The sequence below is a fragment of the Lampetra fluviatilis genome, chromosome 68 (genome assembly GCF_964198595.1).
Source record: "Lampetra fluviatilis chromosome 68, kcLamFluv1.1, whole genome shotgun sequence".
NCBI lineage: Eukaryota > Metazoa > Chordata > Hyperoartia > Petromyzontiformes > Petromyzontidae > Lampetra > Lampetra fluviatilis.
Window position 1 is genome coordinate 404,799 of NC_136342.1, and position 17,048 is coordinate 421,846.

General features: G+C 53.0%; 1 protein-coding gene across 1 annotated transcript; it reads right to left on the minus strand.

The window, feature by feature from the left end:
* Nucleotides 1–1,956: 1,956 nt before the first annotated feature.
* Nucleotides 1,957–10,411, minus strand: LOC144952562 (glutathione S-transferase Mu 1-like). Its single transcript, XM_078883025.1, has 8 exons — nucleotides 10,132–10,411; nucleotides 7,474–7,549; nucleotides 6,409–6,473; nucleotides 5,245–5,326; nucleotides 4,719–4,819; nucleotides 4,052–4,147; nucleotides 3,685–3,795; nucleotides 1,957–3,332 (listed from the first exon to the last, which is right to left on the minus strand). The coding sequence occupies exons 1-8, from the start codon at nucleotides 10,165–10,167 to the stop codon at nucleotides 3,237–3,239; spliced, it is 663 nt and encodes a 220-aa protein (XP_078739151.1). The 5' UTR covers nucleotides 10,168–10,411; the 3' UTR covers nucleotides 1,957–3,236.
* Between the last annotated feature and the right edge of the window lie 6,637 nt (nucleotides 10,412–17,048).

Here is a 17,048-nt window from a genome sequence, read left to right on the forward strand (position 1 = left end):
ATGGGTCTCTATGCGTCTCTGGATATCTATGGGCCTCTTTCGGTTTCTATGGGTCTCTATGGGTCTCTATGGGCCTCCATGGGTCTCTATGCGTCTCTGGATATCTATGGGCCTCTATGGGTTTCTATGGGTCTCTATGGGTCTCTATGGGCCTCCATGGATCTCTATGCATCTCTGGATATCTATAGGCCTCTATGGGTTTCTATGGGTCTCTATGGGTCTCTATGGGCCTCCATGGGTCTCTATGCGTCTCTGGATATCTATGGGCCTCTATGGGTCTCTGTGCATCTCCATGGGTCTCTATGGGCCTCCATGGGTCTCTATGCGTCTCTGGATATCTATGGGCCCCTATGGGTTTCTATGGGTCTCTATGGGCCTCCATGGGTCTCTATGCGTCTCTGGATATCTATGGGCCTCTATGGGTTTCTATGGGTCTCTATGGGTCTCTATGGGCCTCCATGGGTCTCTATGCGTCTCTGGATATCTATGGGCCTCTATGGGTCTCTGTGCATCTCCATGGGTCTCTATGGGTCTCTATGCGTCTCATGGATCTCTATGGGTCTCTATGGGTCTCTATGGATGTCCTTGGATCTCTATGGGTCTCTGTGGATCTCTATGGATCTCTATGGGTCTCCATGGATCTCTATAGGTCTCCATGGGTCTCTATGGATCTCTATGATCTCCATGAATCTCTATGGGTCTCTATGCATCTCCATGAATCTCTATGGGTCTCTATGCATCTCCATGGATCTCTATGCATCTCCAAGGATCTCCATGGGTCTCTATAGATCTCTGCGGGTCTCTATGGATCTCTATGGGTCTCTATGGGTCTATGGGTCTCTATGGGTTTCCATGATTCCATCACCATCCACACAAAGGCTGCAGGTGTTCTCATTTCGATTCCAGAATCGAATCTCTCGTAGTGACCGCTGAATCGGTAAAGAGAGAGAGAAAAAAATCAATGAATCGAAGTAATCGGTTCAGGATCGACTCTCAAGAATCGGGGCGAACCTCTGAAGCGTCACGTTCCTATTGGCCACGGGGCTGCGTGACGTCACCAACCGCCCTCCTGCCGCCACCCCCGTGACTCCCCGGCCCAGACGTCCGTGGCACGTTCTGGAACGTTGACGTCACCGCGTTGGGCAGCGCGTGCCCCCCCCTTGTTTGTAGCCCCTCCCCCCTCACCCTCCCTCTCCTCGACCAATACCAACAACGCAGCCGTCATTCGCCACTCAGCGGCGTCACTGCGAGTGCCTGTGCCAGGCTAGGTGCACTTTGAGGCTATCGCGTGAAGCTTGTCGAAGGTTCGCTGACAGGAGGTCACGGGACAGACCCAGCGGGTGCTGTGGGTCGACTGAGATGACTGGCAGATGCACCACTGTGCCAGGCTAGGTGCAGGAGGTCACGGGACAGACACAGCAGGTGCCATGGGTTGACTGAGATGACTGGCAGATGCACAACTGTGCCAGGCTAGGTGCAGGAGGTCACGGGACAGACCCAGGTGGTGACATGAGTTGACTTAGATGACTGGCAGATGCACCGCTGTGCCAGGCTAGGTGCAGGTCACGGGACAGACCCAGGTGGTGACATGAGTTGACTTAGATGACTGGCAGATACACACCACCTGTGCCCCCTACTGTGCCAACTCGCTGTTTTAGCCACCCGGCGCTCCGCTCGTTGTTGTGAGCGTCGCTCCTCTGCCCTCCGTTGTTGTTGGAGGGCGACTGCCTCCAACTGCCCAGTAGCGTCCTTCACGAGCCTCCTCCACAGAGGCCGATCTTGACACCGCTGGTACCAGTCATAGGCAAGTCCACTCAGCTCCACGTCCTCCTGTACCACATCACTCCATCTCTTCTCCAGCCCGTGTCGTCTCCCGCTATCCGGCCACGCAGGACGATGACCACCACATGGACACCAGCACACTCGGTCCTGCCGCCGTCTTTATTAAGCCAGTTGTCTGCCACAAAGACAAAGATTCCCCAGCAAAGCCTCGGCAGACTGTTGGGGCAAGTGCTGTTACCAAACCCGTCAACTCGTACGGTTTCCCGTATTCTTGTACAGGGAAATTCACTTTGCAGGTCCATATGGCATACAGCCGTTTCAATACAGGCAGTTTATTTTATTTGTTGTCTATTTGTGTTTCTCCCTTGTGATGGGGTTTGTAGGATGAACGTTGAGATTCTAAGGGGCACGGGGTGCTAATAAGGTCTGAGTTGGTCTGTAATGAGTGGGGCACTGATAAGGGGTTGAAGGGTTTGTGTTAGCGAGCGCCTCTGAAGGCCGGCCGCTTGTCTCCCAAGTTGCAATGTTTTTACACACCGCGCCAGGTACTCAATTGAGGCTGAATCGACCTAGGGGAGGCCCAGGACTGGTTCAGATAATCGTCGCTGGTGTTGGCCGTGAGCGGGAATCGAACTCGGGTCACCGGGTTCGTAGCGCAGCGTAGCGCTAACCGCTACACCACCGCTCCAGGCCCAGTTATCTGCTACGGACACCAACACCACCACCAACACCACCACCAACACCACCACCAACACCACCAACACCACCACCAACACCACCACCAACACCACCACCAACACCATCACCAACACCACCAACACCACCACCAACACCACCAACATCACCAACACCACCAAAAACACCACCAACAACACCACCAACAACACCACCACCAACAACAGCGGCATCATCACTGCCTCGCTAGGGCAGTGACCACCAACTCACTCGGGGTTGAACTACACAACAGGACACCGTGTGTGTGCGTCCATCACCGTGACCGCTTCTTGTGAAGGGTCACGCACACAGACCATAACGATGAGCCTGGCTAGGGCCGCCCTCGAGAGATGAGGGCTCTGTATCGTATCGATGACTGCAATCTATTTGTTAATTTCGGACCATATGGGTAATTAAGCTAATAGGTTTTTGACCCTTTTTTTCTGGCAACAAAACTGACACCTTTTTACAAGGAATCATGTTTGCATTCACCACAATACCTGCAGCAGTCAAAGTGAGTGCGTTTTTTGTTTGCATTTTGACTGCTGCAAGTATTGTGGTGAATGTAAACATGATTCCTTGTAAAAAGGTGTCAGTTTTGTTGCCAGAAAAAAAGGGTAAAAAACCGATTATTACATTTTGCTACTGGCAAAGGAGGTCTCATGATGGCCATTAAGCCCTGCCGACTTGTGATTGGCTACGGCGGTGGAGAGATCCTTGCGCGGGGCCTCCTGATTGGCTCATTCCTTTTTGTTCCCCCATGATGCCATGCGGTTGTTGATGGGCGATTTGATGAAGCGGCTCGACTTCATGAAGGCGGCGATCTTGTCCAGGACCTAGAGGCAAAGACAAAGGTCACTTAGAGATCGCGCAAATCTATCAAGAGAAGACAGAGATCACACGTCTGGCCTTCAGACAGGTGGGGCAGGTGGTGTTAGCAAGTGGCAGCAGCACCTACGAAGGCCGGCACCGTGGCACTAAGGGGGCGAGTGGGCGGGACTTTGCCCGGCCACCTTTGTCTCCCCAGTGACGATGGATGTACACGTATGTGTTGAACTTATGTATGTAGCCAACCCCCCATGTCCCCGTGTCTCCCCCCCCCCATGTCCCCGTGTCCCCCCCCCCCCCATGTCCCCGTGTCCCCCCCCCCCCATCATCTCCACCCCCCTCCCCCCCGTGTGTCGTCACCTCGACGCGCTGGAGGAATTGGCCCAGGTTGGGGTGAGGCAGCAGGAGGCTCGGCTCGAACAGCCGGTGTTGATCCAGCACGTCGTACAGCACCAGGTCCACGTAGGTGAGCTGCGTCACATCAACACGCCACCACATCAACACGCGGCGTCACATCAACACGCGGCGTCACACACGCGCCGTCACCACATCAACACGCGGCGCCACATCAACACACTGAAGTGCCACTGAAATTATGTTGCTGATAATGCCAATGATGCCGATAATGGAGATCTTGCTGCTGGTGGTGGTGCCGGCGCTGGTGCTACTGCTGGTGCTACTGCTGCTGGTGGTGCTACTGGTGGTGCCGGCGCTGCTGCTGCGTCACCTTGTCCCCGGTGAACCACTTCTTGTCTCCCAGGAAGGTGCTCAGGGCTTGCATCTTGGGCGGCACCGACTCCAGGAAGCCGGGCCGGTTCTTGGCCTGGGGGCACGGAGACGCAGACACAGCTAAAGGTCCCCCGGGTAGCCCACACAGAAGGCCGGGGCAAAGTGCTGTAGTCGAGGAGCAGCAGCACCTACACAATCGGCGGGGGGGGGGGGGGCTGGTACCACGCCCGGCCGCCTTTGTCTCCCCGGTGGCGATGTTTACGGCACAACGCGCCAGGTACTGATTTAAGGCCGAGTCGACCTAGGGGAGGCCCGGACGTGTAATCGGACGTTCTCCGCCACCTGCCATTGGCCGTGAGCGGGATTCAAACTCAGGCAACCGTGGGGCTCGTAGCGCAGCGCGCCGCTCTAACCGCGGCGCCACCGCTCCCCTCTACAGAGACACGCACGCACGCAACGATGTCTGGGAGTGATGGAAGCGACGACGACGACGATGATGATGATGATGTTGATGCATCATCATCACAGGGCCACTGGGGGTAGAGACACAGGGACACTGGGGGGTAGAGACACAGAGGGGAGATGGGGGGTAGAGACACACGGGGGACACGGGGTGGGGGACAGTGATGATGATGATGGTGGTGGTGATGGTGGCAGGGACTCACAAAGTCGGGTCCGTAGCACAAGTAGACTAAGGGCATGCGGATGTCCATCGCCTCGTTCTCCAGCATGTCCACCATGGCTTGCTGCTTCTCCGTCTGTCCAACTGCAACATCATCATCAGCAGCAACATCATCATCAGCAGCAGTATCATCATCATCAGCAGCAACATCAGCAACAACATCATCATCATCAGCAGCACATTGTCACCACCACCACCGCCACCACGACCTCCGCCACTGCCACCACCACCACCTCCTCCAGCACCACCACCACCTCCTCCACCACCACCACCACCTCCACCACCACCACCTCCTCCACCACCACCACCACCACCTCCTCCACCACCACGACCATCACCACCTCCACCACCACCTCCACCACCACCACCACTACCTCCAAAACCACCACCTCCTCCACCACCTCCACCTCTACCACCACCTCCGCCATCACCACCGCCACCACCTCCGCCACCACCACTGCCACCACCACCTCGTCCTCCACCTCCACCACCACCACCAGTCTGCGTACCCAGGCCGTGTTTGCGAGCGATGTATCTCAAGATGGCGTTGCTCTGAGTCAACTTCACGTCTCCATCCAGCAGATAGGGCAGCTGGGAACACACACAGATGCACATACACACGTATATACACACACAACAACAACCGCCATTCGCCACTAAGTGACGATGACGTCACCACGACGCTTGTGCCAGGCCATGTGCACCTCGAGGCCACGTGAAGTGTCGAACGCCCGCTGGCAGGAGGTCATGGGGCAGACCCAGGTGCCGTGAGTCGACTGCCTGAGATGACCGAGATGACTGGCTGATGCACCACCTGTGCCCCCTACTGTGCCAACTTGCTGTGCTTTAGCCACCCGGCGCTCCGCTCGTTGTTGTGAGCGTCGCTCCTCCACCCTCCGTTGTTGTTGGAGGGCGACTGCCTCCAACTGCCCAGTAGCGTCCTTCACGAGCCTCCTCCACTGAGGCCGATCTTGACACCGCTGGTACCAGTCATCGGCAAGTCCACTCAGCTCCACGTTCTCCTGTACCACATCACTCCATCTCTTCTCTAGCCCGTGCCGCGCCCATTTAGCCACCTCTATCCGGCCGAACAAAAGCTGTTTAGGCATGTGGTGGCTGGGCATGCGGGCTACATGACCCAGCCAATGCAGCCTTGCCTGCCGGAGCTCACCGATGGGACTTTGCCCAGACGCCAAAAGGCGTCATCTGGTCCAACCCATGTGAGACTAGGCTCTAAGGAAAGCTGTCTCGGGTGTGGACCAATCAACTTCAAGGACAGTGCATATCATTATCAGAGTTATGTTTTTTGTTTGCATTATTGCTGCAGGTATTGTGGTCTATGCAAACATGACTCCTTGTAAAAAAGGTGTCAGTTTTGTTGCCAGATAGACACTGATATTGGTAGTGATGATGGTGGTGAAGATGATGGCGATGGTGACACTGGTAGTGATGGTGACACTGGTTGTGGTGTTGATGATGTTGATGGTGACACTGGCTGTGATGTTGACGATGTTGATGTTGATGGTGACACTGGTTGTGATGTTGATGATGTTGATGTTGACACTGGTTGTGATGTTGACACTGGTAGTGATGTTGACGATGTTGATATTGATGTTGACGATGTCGATGTTGACGATGTTGATGTTGTCGATGTTGATGTTGACACAACTTACGTTGGGGAAGTCCAGGCCTAGTTTGTGTTTCTGCTCCAGCCAGGCTTTCCTGTCGTAGCCCGGAGCTGTGGGGGGAGATGGGGGTGGAGGCAGAGTCCAGGGTTAGAGTCTGTGTGTACGTGTGTGTGTGTGTACGTGTGTGTGTGTGTACGTGGGTGTACGTGTGTGTGTGTACGTGTGTGTACGTGTGTGCATGTGTGCGTGCGTACGTGTGTATGTGTGTATGTGTACGTGTGTGTGTGTACGTGTGTGTGTGTACGTGTGTGCATGTGTACGTATGTGTACGTGTGTGTATGTATGTACGTGTGTGTATGTGTGTCTGTGCATGTGTGTGTGTGCGGAGTGGCGGTGTAGCGGTTAGCGCGCTGCACTACGAACCCGGCAACCCGAGTTCGATTCCTGCTCACGGCCAACACCAGTGACGATTATCTGAACCGCTCATGGGCCTCCCCTAGGTCGACTCCGCCTAAAATAGTACCTGGTGCGGTGTGTAAACATCGCCACTAGGGAGACAAAGGCGGCCGGGCGTGGTGTTGGCCACCCACCCCCTCGTGTGCCGTGCCGGCCTTCACGAGATGCTGCTACTCGCTAACAGCGCTTGCCCCGACAGTCTTGCCCATGGGGTTGGAAGGCCAATTCCAATCGGCTGTTCCCCCTTGCGGGGCTCAACGCCATCACAGCGGCAGATGGGGGAGGCTCTCTCCGTGTCTCTGTCGTGTCTACGTGTCTCTCCATCTGTGTCTCCTCTCCCGTGTCTCCGTGTCTCTCCTTATGTGTCTCCGTGTCTTCCGTGTGTCTCCGTGTCTCCTCTGTCTCTCCATCTGTGTCTCCTTCTCTCCCGTGTCTCCGTGTGTCTCCATATGTGTCTCCGTGTGTCTCCGTGTCTCCCGTGTCTCTCCATCTGTGTCTCCTTCTCTCCCGTGTCTCCGTGTGTCTCCATATGTGTCTCCGTGTGTCTCCGTGTCTCCCGTGTCTCTCCATCTGTGTCTCCTTCTCTCCCGTGTCTCCATGTGTCTCCATGTGTCTTCGTGTGTCTCCGTGTCTCTCCGTCTGTTTCCGTCTCACCGTCTCCAACCACGTAGAGTTTGTCTTCCCACTCTTCACCGACGTACTCCAGTAAGAGGCGGATGGCGTGCGCCAACTGCACAACAGCAACATCAACATCAGTCAACATCAACATCATCATCAACATCACCATCATCAACATCACCATCAACAACATCACTATCACCATCAATCATCAACATCACCATCAGCAACATCACCATCATCAACATCACCATCATCAACATCACCAACAACAACATCACTATCACCATCAATCATCAACATCGCCCATCATCAACATCACCCATCATCAACATCAACATCACCCATCATCAACTTCACCATCAGTCAACATCAACATCATCATCATCAACAACATCACCATCACTATCACCATCAATCATCAACATCGCCCATCATCAACATCACCCTTCATTAACATCACCCATCATCAACATCTCATAGCCGCCATGATGATGATGATGAGAAAGAGAAAGAGAAGAAAACTCCAATCATACAGCAGCAGGCGTCAAGGTCGAGATCGAATCCACGACCTCTACACCAGGCGAGGTAGTTAACATCTCCTGGCCACCGTGGCCCCCGTGCTAATGGGAGGTGTGAGAGAGCACGAGGTGGGGGGGGGGCAACATACGAAGAGACGCGAACTCTCGTGCCAGGTCCCCTTCCACGCCAGACCTGTTGCGCAACCGTGCGGAGACGGTGGCGCAACGAAACTCGCACTTGGGACCGCGTGAACTTTTGACCCGCGGGGGGAGGGGAGGGGAGGGGTGGGGGCAGCATCGGCCTCCCGACGTGCAATGTTCTCCAGGCCACCGACCTCACCGATCCGCACGCGAACCAAGGCGCCAGTAGAGCCAGAGGCGGCGCAAACCAACAGAACAGGAAACTATTTGGACCGCGGGGAGGAATCCGATAAGCCATCAAGCTCTTTTACTCGCAGATGTCCAGAAAGGGGGGGCACGGGGTATCGCAAGTAACGACAACGAAGGCACGATGATTGGAGTGCAGAGTACAAGAGAAGGCACGCGGATGGTGCCAAGTATGAAACAGAGTAATCGGCGCGTACCCTGGGGAAGCTTTTCTCTGCCAAGGGCCATTTGGACACTGATAACATCATTCGCGGGCCGTACAACATTATCAACTTAACAATTAGCCCGTTGTTATATTTGGTCAAACATTTCATTAACTCGCCCCTAATGTGATGGCTGGAACTGCCAAATGATTTCGCGGGCCTTGTCGGACTTTCCCCACCCCCTGGGCTTTACGGCGATGAAACAGGAGATTGTGTCAAGATGTCCAAACACCCAGATAGATAAAAGCTTTCGCAAGGAACCAAATCTCTGCACATGCAAGCAACCAGCATGGCTCTGATAGCGATGTGTGCATTGTCGTTGAAAGTGATTGACCTACGGACCGCCGTAGTTGTGGTGAACAAACACGCTCTGATAAGGGGACCGGCACAAGGAGAATGCCACACGCATCAGGAGCATTCACAGCTCGGGGTGAGCAAAACGTGGACCATGAGAAACCAATTGGAGAGTTGAACTTTCGTGATTGCAAGGATTCATGCACCTTTGTTTTTTTTTCGGTAAAGTCACGTGGGCGAAACAATAAATTAAATAAATGAAAACTTCCAATTTTTTACGAGGAGTCATGTTTGCATAGACCACAATACCTGCAGTCATAATGCAAACAAAAAACATAACTCTGATAATGTATGCACTGTCCTTGAAGTTGATTGGTCCACACCCGAGACAGCTTTCCTTAGAGCCTAGTCTCACATGGCTTGGACCAGATGACGCCATCTGGTCCAACCAGATAGAAGGGTAAAAAACCAATTATCATTTTTTTTAATTGCAAATGAGGTTCCAATGGTGAAAACAACCAAATTAAACGTTGTCCCTGAAGAATGACGCTTGTGTTGTGCCCGAAACGTCGTGATTTCATTTAGTTGTTTCCATTTATTACATTTTTTACCTATGTGTGTGACTTTACCGAAAAAAACAACGAGCATGATACATCAGCCAAACACACACAAGTCGCAACTAGACCATCCCCAATCCTAGCAGGCAAAGCCCTCCGAGGCATCAACGTGTTGGACATCGCAGTTGAAGCTCAACAAAGTGGCTCATGGCGTGGAAATTCACGGCGGAGAAATCAACAGCCATGGTCAGTCGATCCGCTGCTGAATGAAGCCAATCCACCCCATGCGAGAACTGCCAGCTAAACCCAGTGCAGAGACGCAAAGCATGTACTACTCTACAGTACGCTCGTAGCGAGTTCAACTGATAATTGTTTTTTACCCTTCTATCTGGCAACAAAACTGACACCTTTTTACAAGGAGTCGTGTTTGCATTGACCACAATACCTGCGGTCGGATTGCAAACAAAAAACACAACTCTGATCATGGATGCGCTGTCCTTGAAGTTGATTGGTTGTAAAAGTTGTGGCCGACCTCTGCACCACACCGCTGTTGTGTTGTTGCAGGGCCAGGCCACAACATTCCCACTCCGAGTACGACGTTTCGCCAGTAAGACGACGGGCCATCACGAGGCAGGAGAGAAGACAGACTCCTCCTCCTCCAAGAGCGCCGACTGGGGGGGGGGGGCAACTCCACGTTACTGTGGCCGAGTATCTGTCCGCGCCGTCTCTCACCCCGCGGATGTCCCAGTAGCCCAGCACGAGCGGCATCTTGTCGGCTCCTCTCGGTGATGGGGATCGAGGCGTTTGTCTCAGTAACGTCGCTGTAGCTGCTGCTGCTGTTGTAGCTGCTGCTGCTGCTGTCGCTGCTGCTGCTGTCGCTGCTGCTGCTGTAGCTGCTGCTGCTGTAGCTGCTGCTGCTGTCGCTGCTGCTGCTGTCGCTGCTGCTGCTGTAGCTGCTGCTGTTGTCGCTGCTGCTGTTGTAGCTGCTGCTGTTGTCGCTGCTGCTGTTGTCGCTGCTGCTGTTGTCGCTGCTGCTGTTGTAGCTGCTGCTGTTGTCGCTGCTGCTGTTGTAGCTGCTGCTGTTGTAGCTGCTGCTGTTGTAGCTGCTGCTGTTGTCGCTGCTGCTGTTGTAGCTGCTGCTGCTGTAGCTGCTGCTGTCGCTGCTGCTGCTGTAGCTGCTGCTGTTGTCGCTGCTGATGTGACGGATCGATTTGCTCGTTCTAGGTTCGACGGAGTCGAGTCGGTGAAGTGGCCAAGCGCCGCCACTGGGCGGAGAGTTGCCACATCGCAACAGGAGATCCATTCAGCAGCAGTGGAGTGAACATGGTGATGATGACGTCATAGGGAGACATGCAGCAGTGGAGTGAACATGGTGATGATGACGTCATAGGGAGACATGCAGCAGTGGAGTGAACATGGTGATGATGACGTCATAGGGAGACATGCAGCAGTGGAGTGAACATGGTGATGATGACGTCATAGGGAGACGTTCATCCAGCAGTGGAGTGAACATGGTGATGATGACGTCATAGGGAGACATCCAGCAGTGGAGTGAACATGGTGATGATGACGTCATAGGGAGACATGCAGCAGTGGAGTGAACATGGTGATGATGACGTCATAGGGAGACATGCAGCAGTGGAGTGAACATGGTGATGATGACGTCATAGGGAGACGTTCATCCAGCAGTGGAGTGAACATGGTGATGATGACGTCATAGGGAGACGTTCATCCAGCAGTGGAGTGAACATGGTGATGATGACGTCATAGGGAGACATGCAGCAGTGGAGTGAACATGGTGATGATGACGTCATATGGAGACATGCAGCAGTGGAGTGAACATGGTGATGATGACGTCATAGGGAGACGTTCATCCAGCAGTGGAGTGAACATGGTGATGATGACGTCATAGGGAGACATGCAGCAGTGGAGTGAACATGGTGATGATGACGTCATATGGAGACGTTCATCCAGCAGTGGAGTGAACATGGTGATGATGACGTCATAGGGAGACATCCAGCAGTGGAGTGAACATGGTGATGATGACGTCATAGGGAGACGTTGATTCAGCAATGGAGTGAACATGGTGACGATGACGTCATAGGGAGACATGCAGCAGTGGAGTGAACATGGTGATGATGACGTCATAGGGAGACGTTCATCCAGCAGTGGAGTGAACATGGTGATGATGACGTCATAGGGAGACGTTGATTCAGCAATGGAGTGAACATGGTGACGATGACGTCATAGGGAGACGTTCATCCAGCAGTGGAGTGAACATGGTGATGATGACGTCATAGGGAGACGTTCATCCAGCAGTGGAGTGAACATGGTGATGATGACGTCATAGGGAGACATGCAGCAGTGGAGTGAACATGGTGATGATGACGTCATATGGAGACATGCAGCAGTGGAGTGAACATGGTGATGATGACGTCATAGGGAGACGTTCATCCAGCAGTGGAGTGAACATGGTGATGATGACGTCATAGGGAGACATGCAGCAGTGGAGTGAACATGGTGATGATGACGTCATATGGAGACGTTCATCCAGCAGTGGAGTGAACATGGTGATGATGACGTCATAGGGAGACATCCAGCAGTGGAGTGAACATGGTGATGATGACGTCATAGGGAGACGTTGATTCAGCAATGGAGTGAACATGGTGACGATGACGTCATAGGGAGACATGCAGCAGTGGAGTGAACATGGTGATGATGACGTCATAGGGAGACGTTCATCCAGCAGTGGAGTGAACATGGTGATGATGACGTCATAGGGAGACGTTGATTCAGCAATGGAGTGAACATGGTGACGATGACGTCATAGGGAGACGTTCATCCAGCAGTGGAGTGAACATGGTGATGATGACGTCATAGGGAGACGTCCACGCAGCAGTGGAGTGAACATGGTGATGATGACGTCATAGGGAGACATGCAGCAGTGGAGTGAACATGGTGATGATGACGTCATAGGGAGACACCCAGCAGTGGAGTGAACATGGTGATGATGACGTCATAGGGAAACGTCCAGCAGTGGAGTGAACATGGTGATGATGACGTCATAGGGAGACACGCAGCAGTGGAGTGAACATGGTGATGACGTCATAGGGAAACGTCCAGCAGTGGAGTGAACATGGTGATGATGACGTCATAGGGAGACACCCAGCAGTGGAATGAACATGGTGATGATGACGTCATAGGGAGACATGCAGCAGTGGAGTGAACATGGTGATGATGACGTCATAGGGAGACACCCAGCAGTGGAGTGAACATGGTGATGACGTCATAGGGAAACGTCCAGCAGTGGAGTGAACATGGTGATGATGACGTCATAGGGAGACACCCAGCAGTGGAGTGAACATGGTGATGATGACGTCATAGGGAGACGTTCACGCAGCAGTGGAGTGAACATGGTGATGATAACGTCATAGGGAGACACGCAGCAATGGAGTGAACATGGTGATGATGACGTCATAGGGAGACATCCATGCAGCAATGGAGTGAACATGGTGAAGATGACGTCATAGGGAGACACCCAGCAGTGGAGTGAACATGGTGATGATGACGTCATAGGGAGACGTTCACACAGTAGTAGAGTGAACATGGTGATGATGACGTCATAGGGAGGCACGCAGCAGTGGAGTGAACATGGTGATGACGTCATAGGGAAACGTCCAGCAGTGGAGTGAACATGGTGATGATGACGTCATAAGGAGACACCCAGCAGTGGAGTGAACATGGTGATGATGACGTCATAGGGAGACATGCAGCAGTGGAGTGAACATGGTGATGATAACGTCATAGGGAGACACCCAGCAGTGGAGTGAACATGGTGATGATGACGTCATAGGGAGACGTCCATTCAGCAGTGGAGTGAACATGGTGATGATGACGTCATAGGGAGACGTCCACGCAGCAGTGGAGTGAACATGGTGATGATGACGTCATAGGGAGACGTCCATTCAGCAGTGGAGTGAACATGGTGATGATGACGTCATAGGGAGACGTTTATGCAGCAGTGGAGTGAACATGATGATGATGACGTCATAGGGAGACGTTCATGCAGCATTGGAGTGAACATGGTGATGATGACGTCATAGGGAGACATCCAGCAGTGGAGTGAACATGGTGATGGTGACGCCATAGGGAGACGTCCACACAGCAGTGGATTGAACATGGTTATGATGACGTCATAGGGAGACATCCATGCAGCAGTGGAGTGAACATGGTAATGATGACGTCATAGGGAGACGTCCATCCAGCAGTGGAGTGAACATGGTGATGATGACGTCATAGGGAGACGTCCATCCAGCAGTGGAGTTAACATGGTGATGATGACGTCATAGGGAGACGTCCATCCAGCAGTGGAATGAACATGGTGATGATGACGTCATAGGGAGACGTTCTCATCACCGCCCCAAACTCCAACTCGCATCGTCCACTCTACCTCCCTACTGAGCCTCCATCTGCAATGAAGAAGGTTCATTGCCTGAAACGTCAATCCTTTGTGGGTGTTTTCACCCTTTGAAGCCAGCGAGCGTCAAGATGACCAGGAGATGTTAACTACCTCGCCTGGTATACAGGAGGTCGTGGGTTCCATCCCGACCCTGACGACTCCTGCTGCTGCTGTGTATTTGCAGTTTGCGTGTCTCTCTCTCCCCGTGGTCGCGTGGATTTTGTTTGTATCCGGGTCCTCCGGTTTTCCCCTCCACATTTAGAATCGACATCACGCGTTGAGATTATTTGGCTGCTAATATCCAGGTTGCTTCAAACAAATGTGAACACTTCTGGCTCTGGAGACCGCCACCTGGAGAAGATTCCATGAAAAACGATGGTCCCATTTCAGTGTTGACATTTGTTGAAGCCCCCTGTATTTGCACGTGATAAAAATAACACGTGGGCTTTAGCCACCAATATCATCCACGGTGGAGGTTAGATCGCATACAGATTTACGCGATCTAATCTCGGTGTTTTTCCCAGAAGCGACCTGGCCACATTTGATAAACCCAACGAAGTTGGCTTCTTTTTATTAATAAGGTTTTTTGTTTTGGGTTAGATCGCGTAAAATATTGACTTACTTACGTAAATATTTACTGACTTACGTAAATATTTACTGACTTGCGTAAATATTTCCCCCTTTACTTACGTAAATATTCTCTTACGTAAATATTTACGTATTTACGTGGCCAGGTCGCTTTTGGGGAAAAAAACTACGTAGCTCAGTTGGAGCCTTCCCTGCTAAAAAATAAACACAGCAAGAAAAAATAAAAACAGCAACAAAAATGTATTGCTGTTTTTTTTCTTCACACCTGATGACGATTGCTTGTGTTGCAGTCGAAACGTCGTGAGAATTGTATTTTATATTTTGATTATTTCATTGTTTTCCTTCTACGTGACTTTACCGAAAGAACCAAGAATATGAATCCCTGCAGTCACGAAAGCTTTAAATCAAAATATAAAAATTATTTATAATTTAGTGCCGTGACCAGCATGCTCAAGTACGGTAGTACAATCAGGTCCTCATCATCCAGCAGTGTATTGACACGAGTGCACTATATAAGACAGTGCGTCTTATAATCGGTACATGCGTGATATCAGATTTGTATAACTTTATTGGCTGCGTCTTATAATCCGGTACATGCGTGATATCAGATTTGTATAACGATATTGGCTGCGTCTTATAATCCGGTACGTGCGAGATTTGTATAACTTTATTGGCTGCGTCTTATAATCCGGCACGTGCGTGATTTCAGATTTGTATAACTTTATTGGCTGCGTCTTATAATCCGGCACGTGCGTGATTTCAGATTTGTATAACTTTATTGGCTGCGTCTTCTTGCCTCGCGTCACCGCCTCGCCCTGCGCGTTTCTAGAACCGTGACGTCATTCGGCTAGCCCCGCCCCGATATCCCCCTTTCCCCCGCCCATTTTCGCCCTCCACGCTCTTCTATTGGCCAGATTCCCCCACCTTTCCCCCCTAACTCCCCGCCCACTTTAACCATTAACCCCGCCCACTTTAACCCCCCCCCCCCACTGACTCCCCGCCCAGACGTCCGTGGCACGTTCTGGAACGTTGACGTCACCGCGTTGGGCAGCGCGTGCCCCCCCCCCCTTGTTTGTAGCCCCTCCCCCCTCACCCTCCCTCTCCCCGACCGATACCAACAACGCAGCCGTCATTCGCCACTCAGCGGCGGCGGAGTCACCTGTGCCAAGCTAGGTGCACTTTGAGGCTATCGCGTGAAGCTTGCCGAAGGTTCGCTGACAGGAGGTCACGGGACAGACCCAGCAGGTGCTGTGGGTCGACTGAGATGACTGGCAGATGCACCACTGTGCCAGGCTAGGTGCAGGAGGTCACGGGACAGACCCAGCGGGTGCTGTGGGTCGACTGACTGAGATGACTGATGATACACAACAGCTGTGGCTCCTACGGTGCCGTTTCTGTGTTTTAGCCACCCTGGCGCTCCGCTCGTTGTTGTGAGCGTCGCTCCTCCGCCCTCCGTTGTTGCTGGAGGGTGACTGCCTCCCAACTGCTCAGCAGCGTCCTTCACGAGCCTCCTCCACAGAGGCCGATCTTGACACCGCTGGTACCGGTCTTCGGCAAGTCCACTCAGCTCCACGTCCTCCCGTACCACATCACTCCATCTCTTCTCTAGCCCGTGCCGCGCCCGTTTAGCCCCCTCGATCCACCACAACAGAAGCTGCTTGTACTCTTAGGTTTTTTCGGTAAAGTCACGTAGGTAAAAAACAATAAAATAAGTAATAATAGAAATCAAATAATAGATCACGACGTTTCGGAGGCAACACAAGCTTCCGTCTTCAGGTGGAATCGTCACAGCATAATTGCTGTATCAAGTAAAGTTACAATAATACTTATTTTATTATTTATTTTCACCTACGTGACTTTACCGAAAAAACCTAAGAGTATGAGTCCTTGCAGCCACGAAAGCTTCAAATCTCTAAGAAGAAGCTGCGTGGGCATGCGGTGACTGGGCCTGCGGTGACTCATCACGTGACCGCCGCCTCGCGACCCCTCCAGGCGTCCGTGGCTCGTTCTGGAATGTTGACGTCACCGCGTTGAGCAGCCCCCCCCCCGTTTACATTGGTAGCCCCCCCACACCAAACACCCCTCTCGCCTATTGGCTCGCTTCGCCGCGGAGGGGGGCAGCCCCGCCCTGAACGAGCACGTGACTTCGAGAGGGTGGGGGGGGCGTTGCGCAACGAGCCCGAGTTCGATTCCCGATCACGACCACCGCCGATAACACCACCGGTGACGATCCTTGGGGCCCTCCTCCCCTAGGTCGACTCGGCCTCAAATGAGTAACACTGGTGCGATGTGTACAAACAATCATCGCCACGGGGGGAGACAAAGGCGGCCGGGCGTGGTGCTGGCCCACCCACCCCCTCTCGTATGCCACAGTGGCGGCCTTCATAGGCGCTACTCGCTGACAGCACTTGCCCCTCGGTCTGCTACAGGCTACACGGGGGAGCTTTGTCTTGGGGGGGGAGTTACAGGGGTGAGGGGTGTAAGGGGCGGGGGGGACTTGGGGGGTTTGAGGGGAGGGGTTGGGGGTTTGAGGGGAGGGGTTGGGGGTTTGAGGGGAGGGGTTGGGGGGTTTGAGGGGCGGGGTTGGGGATATGAGGGGCGG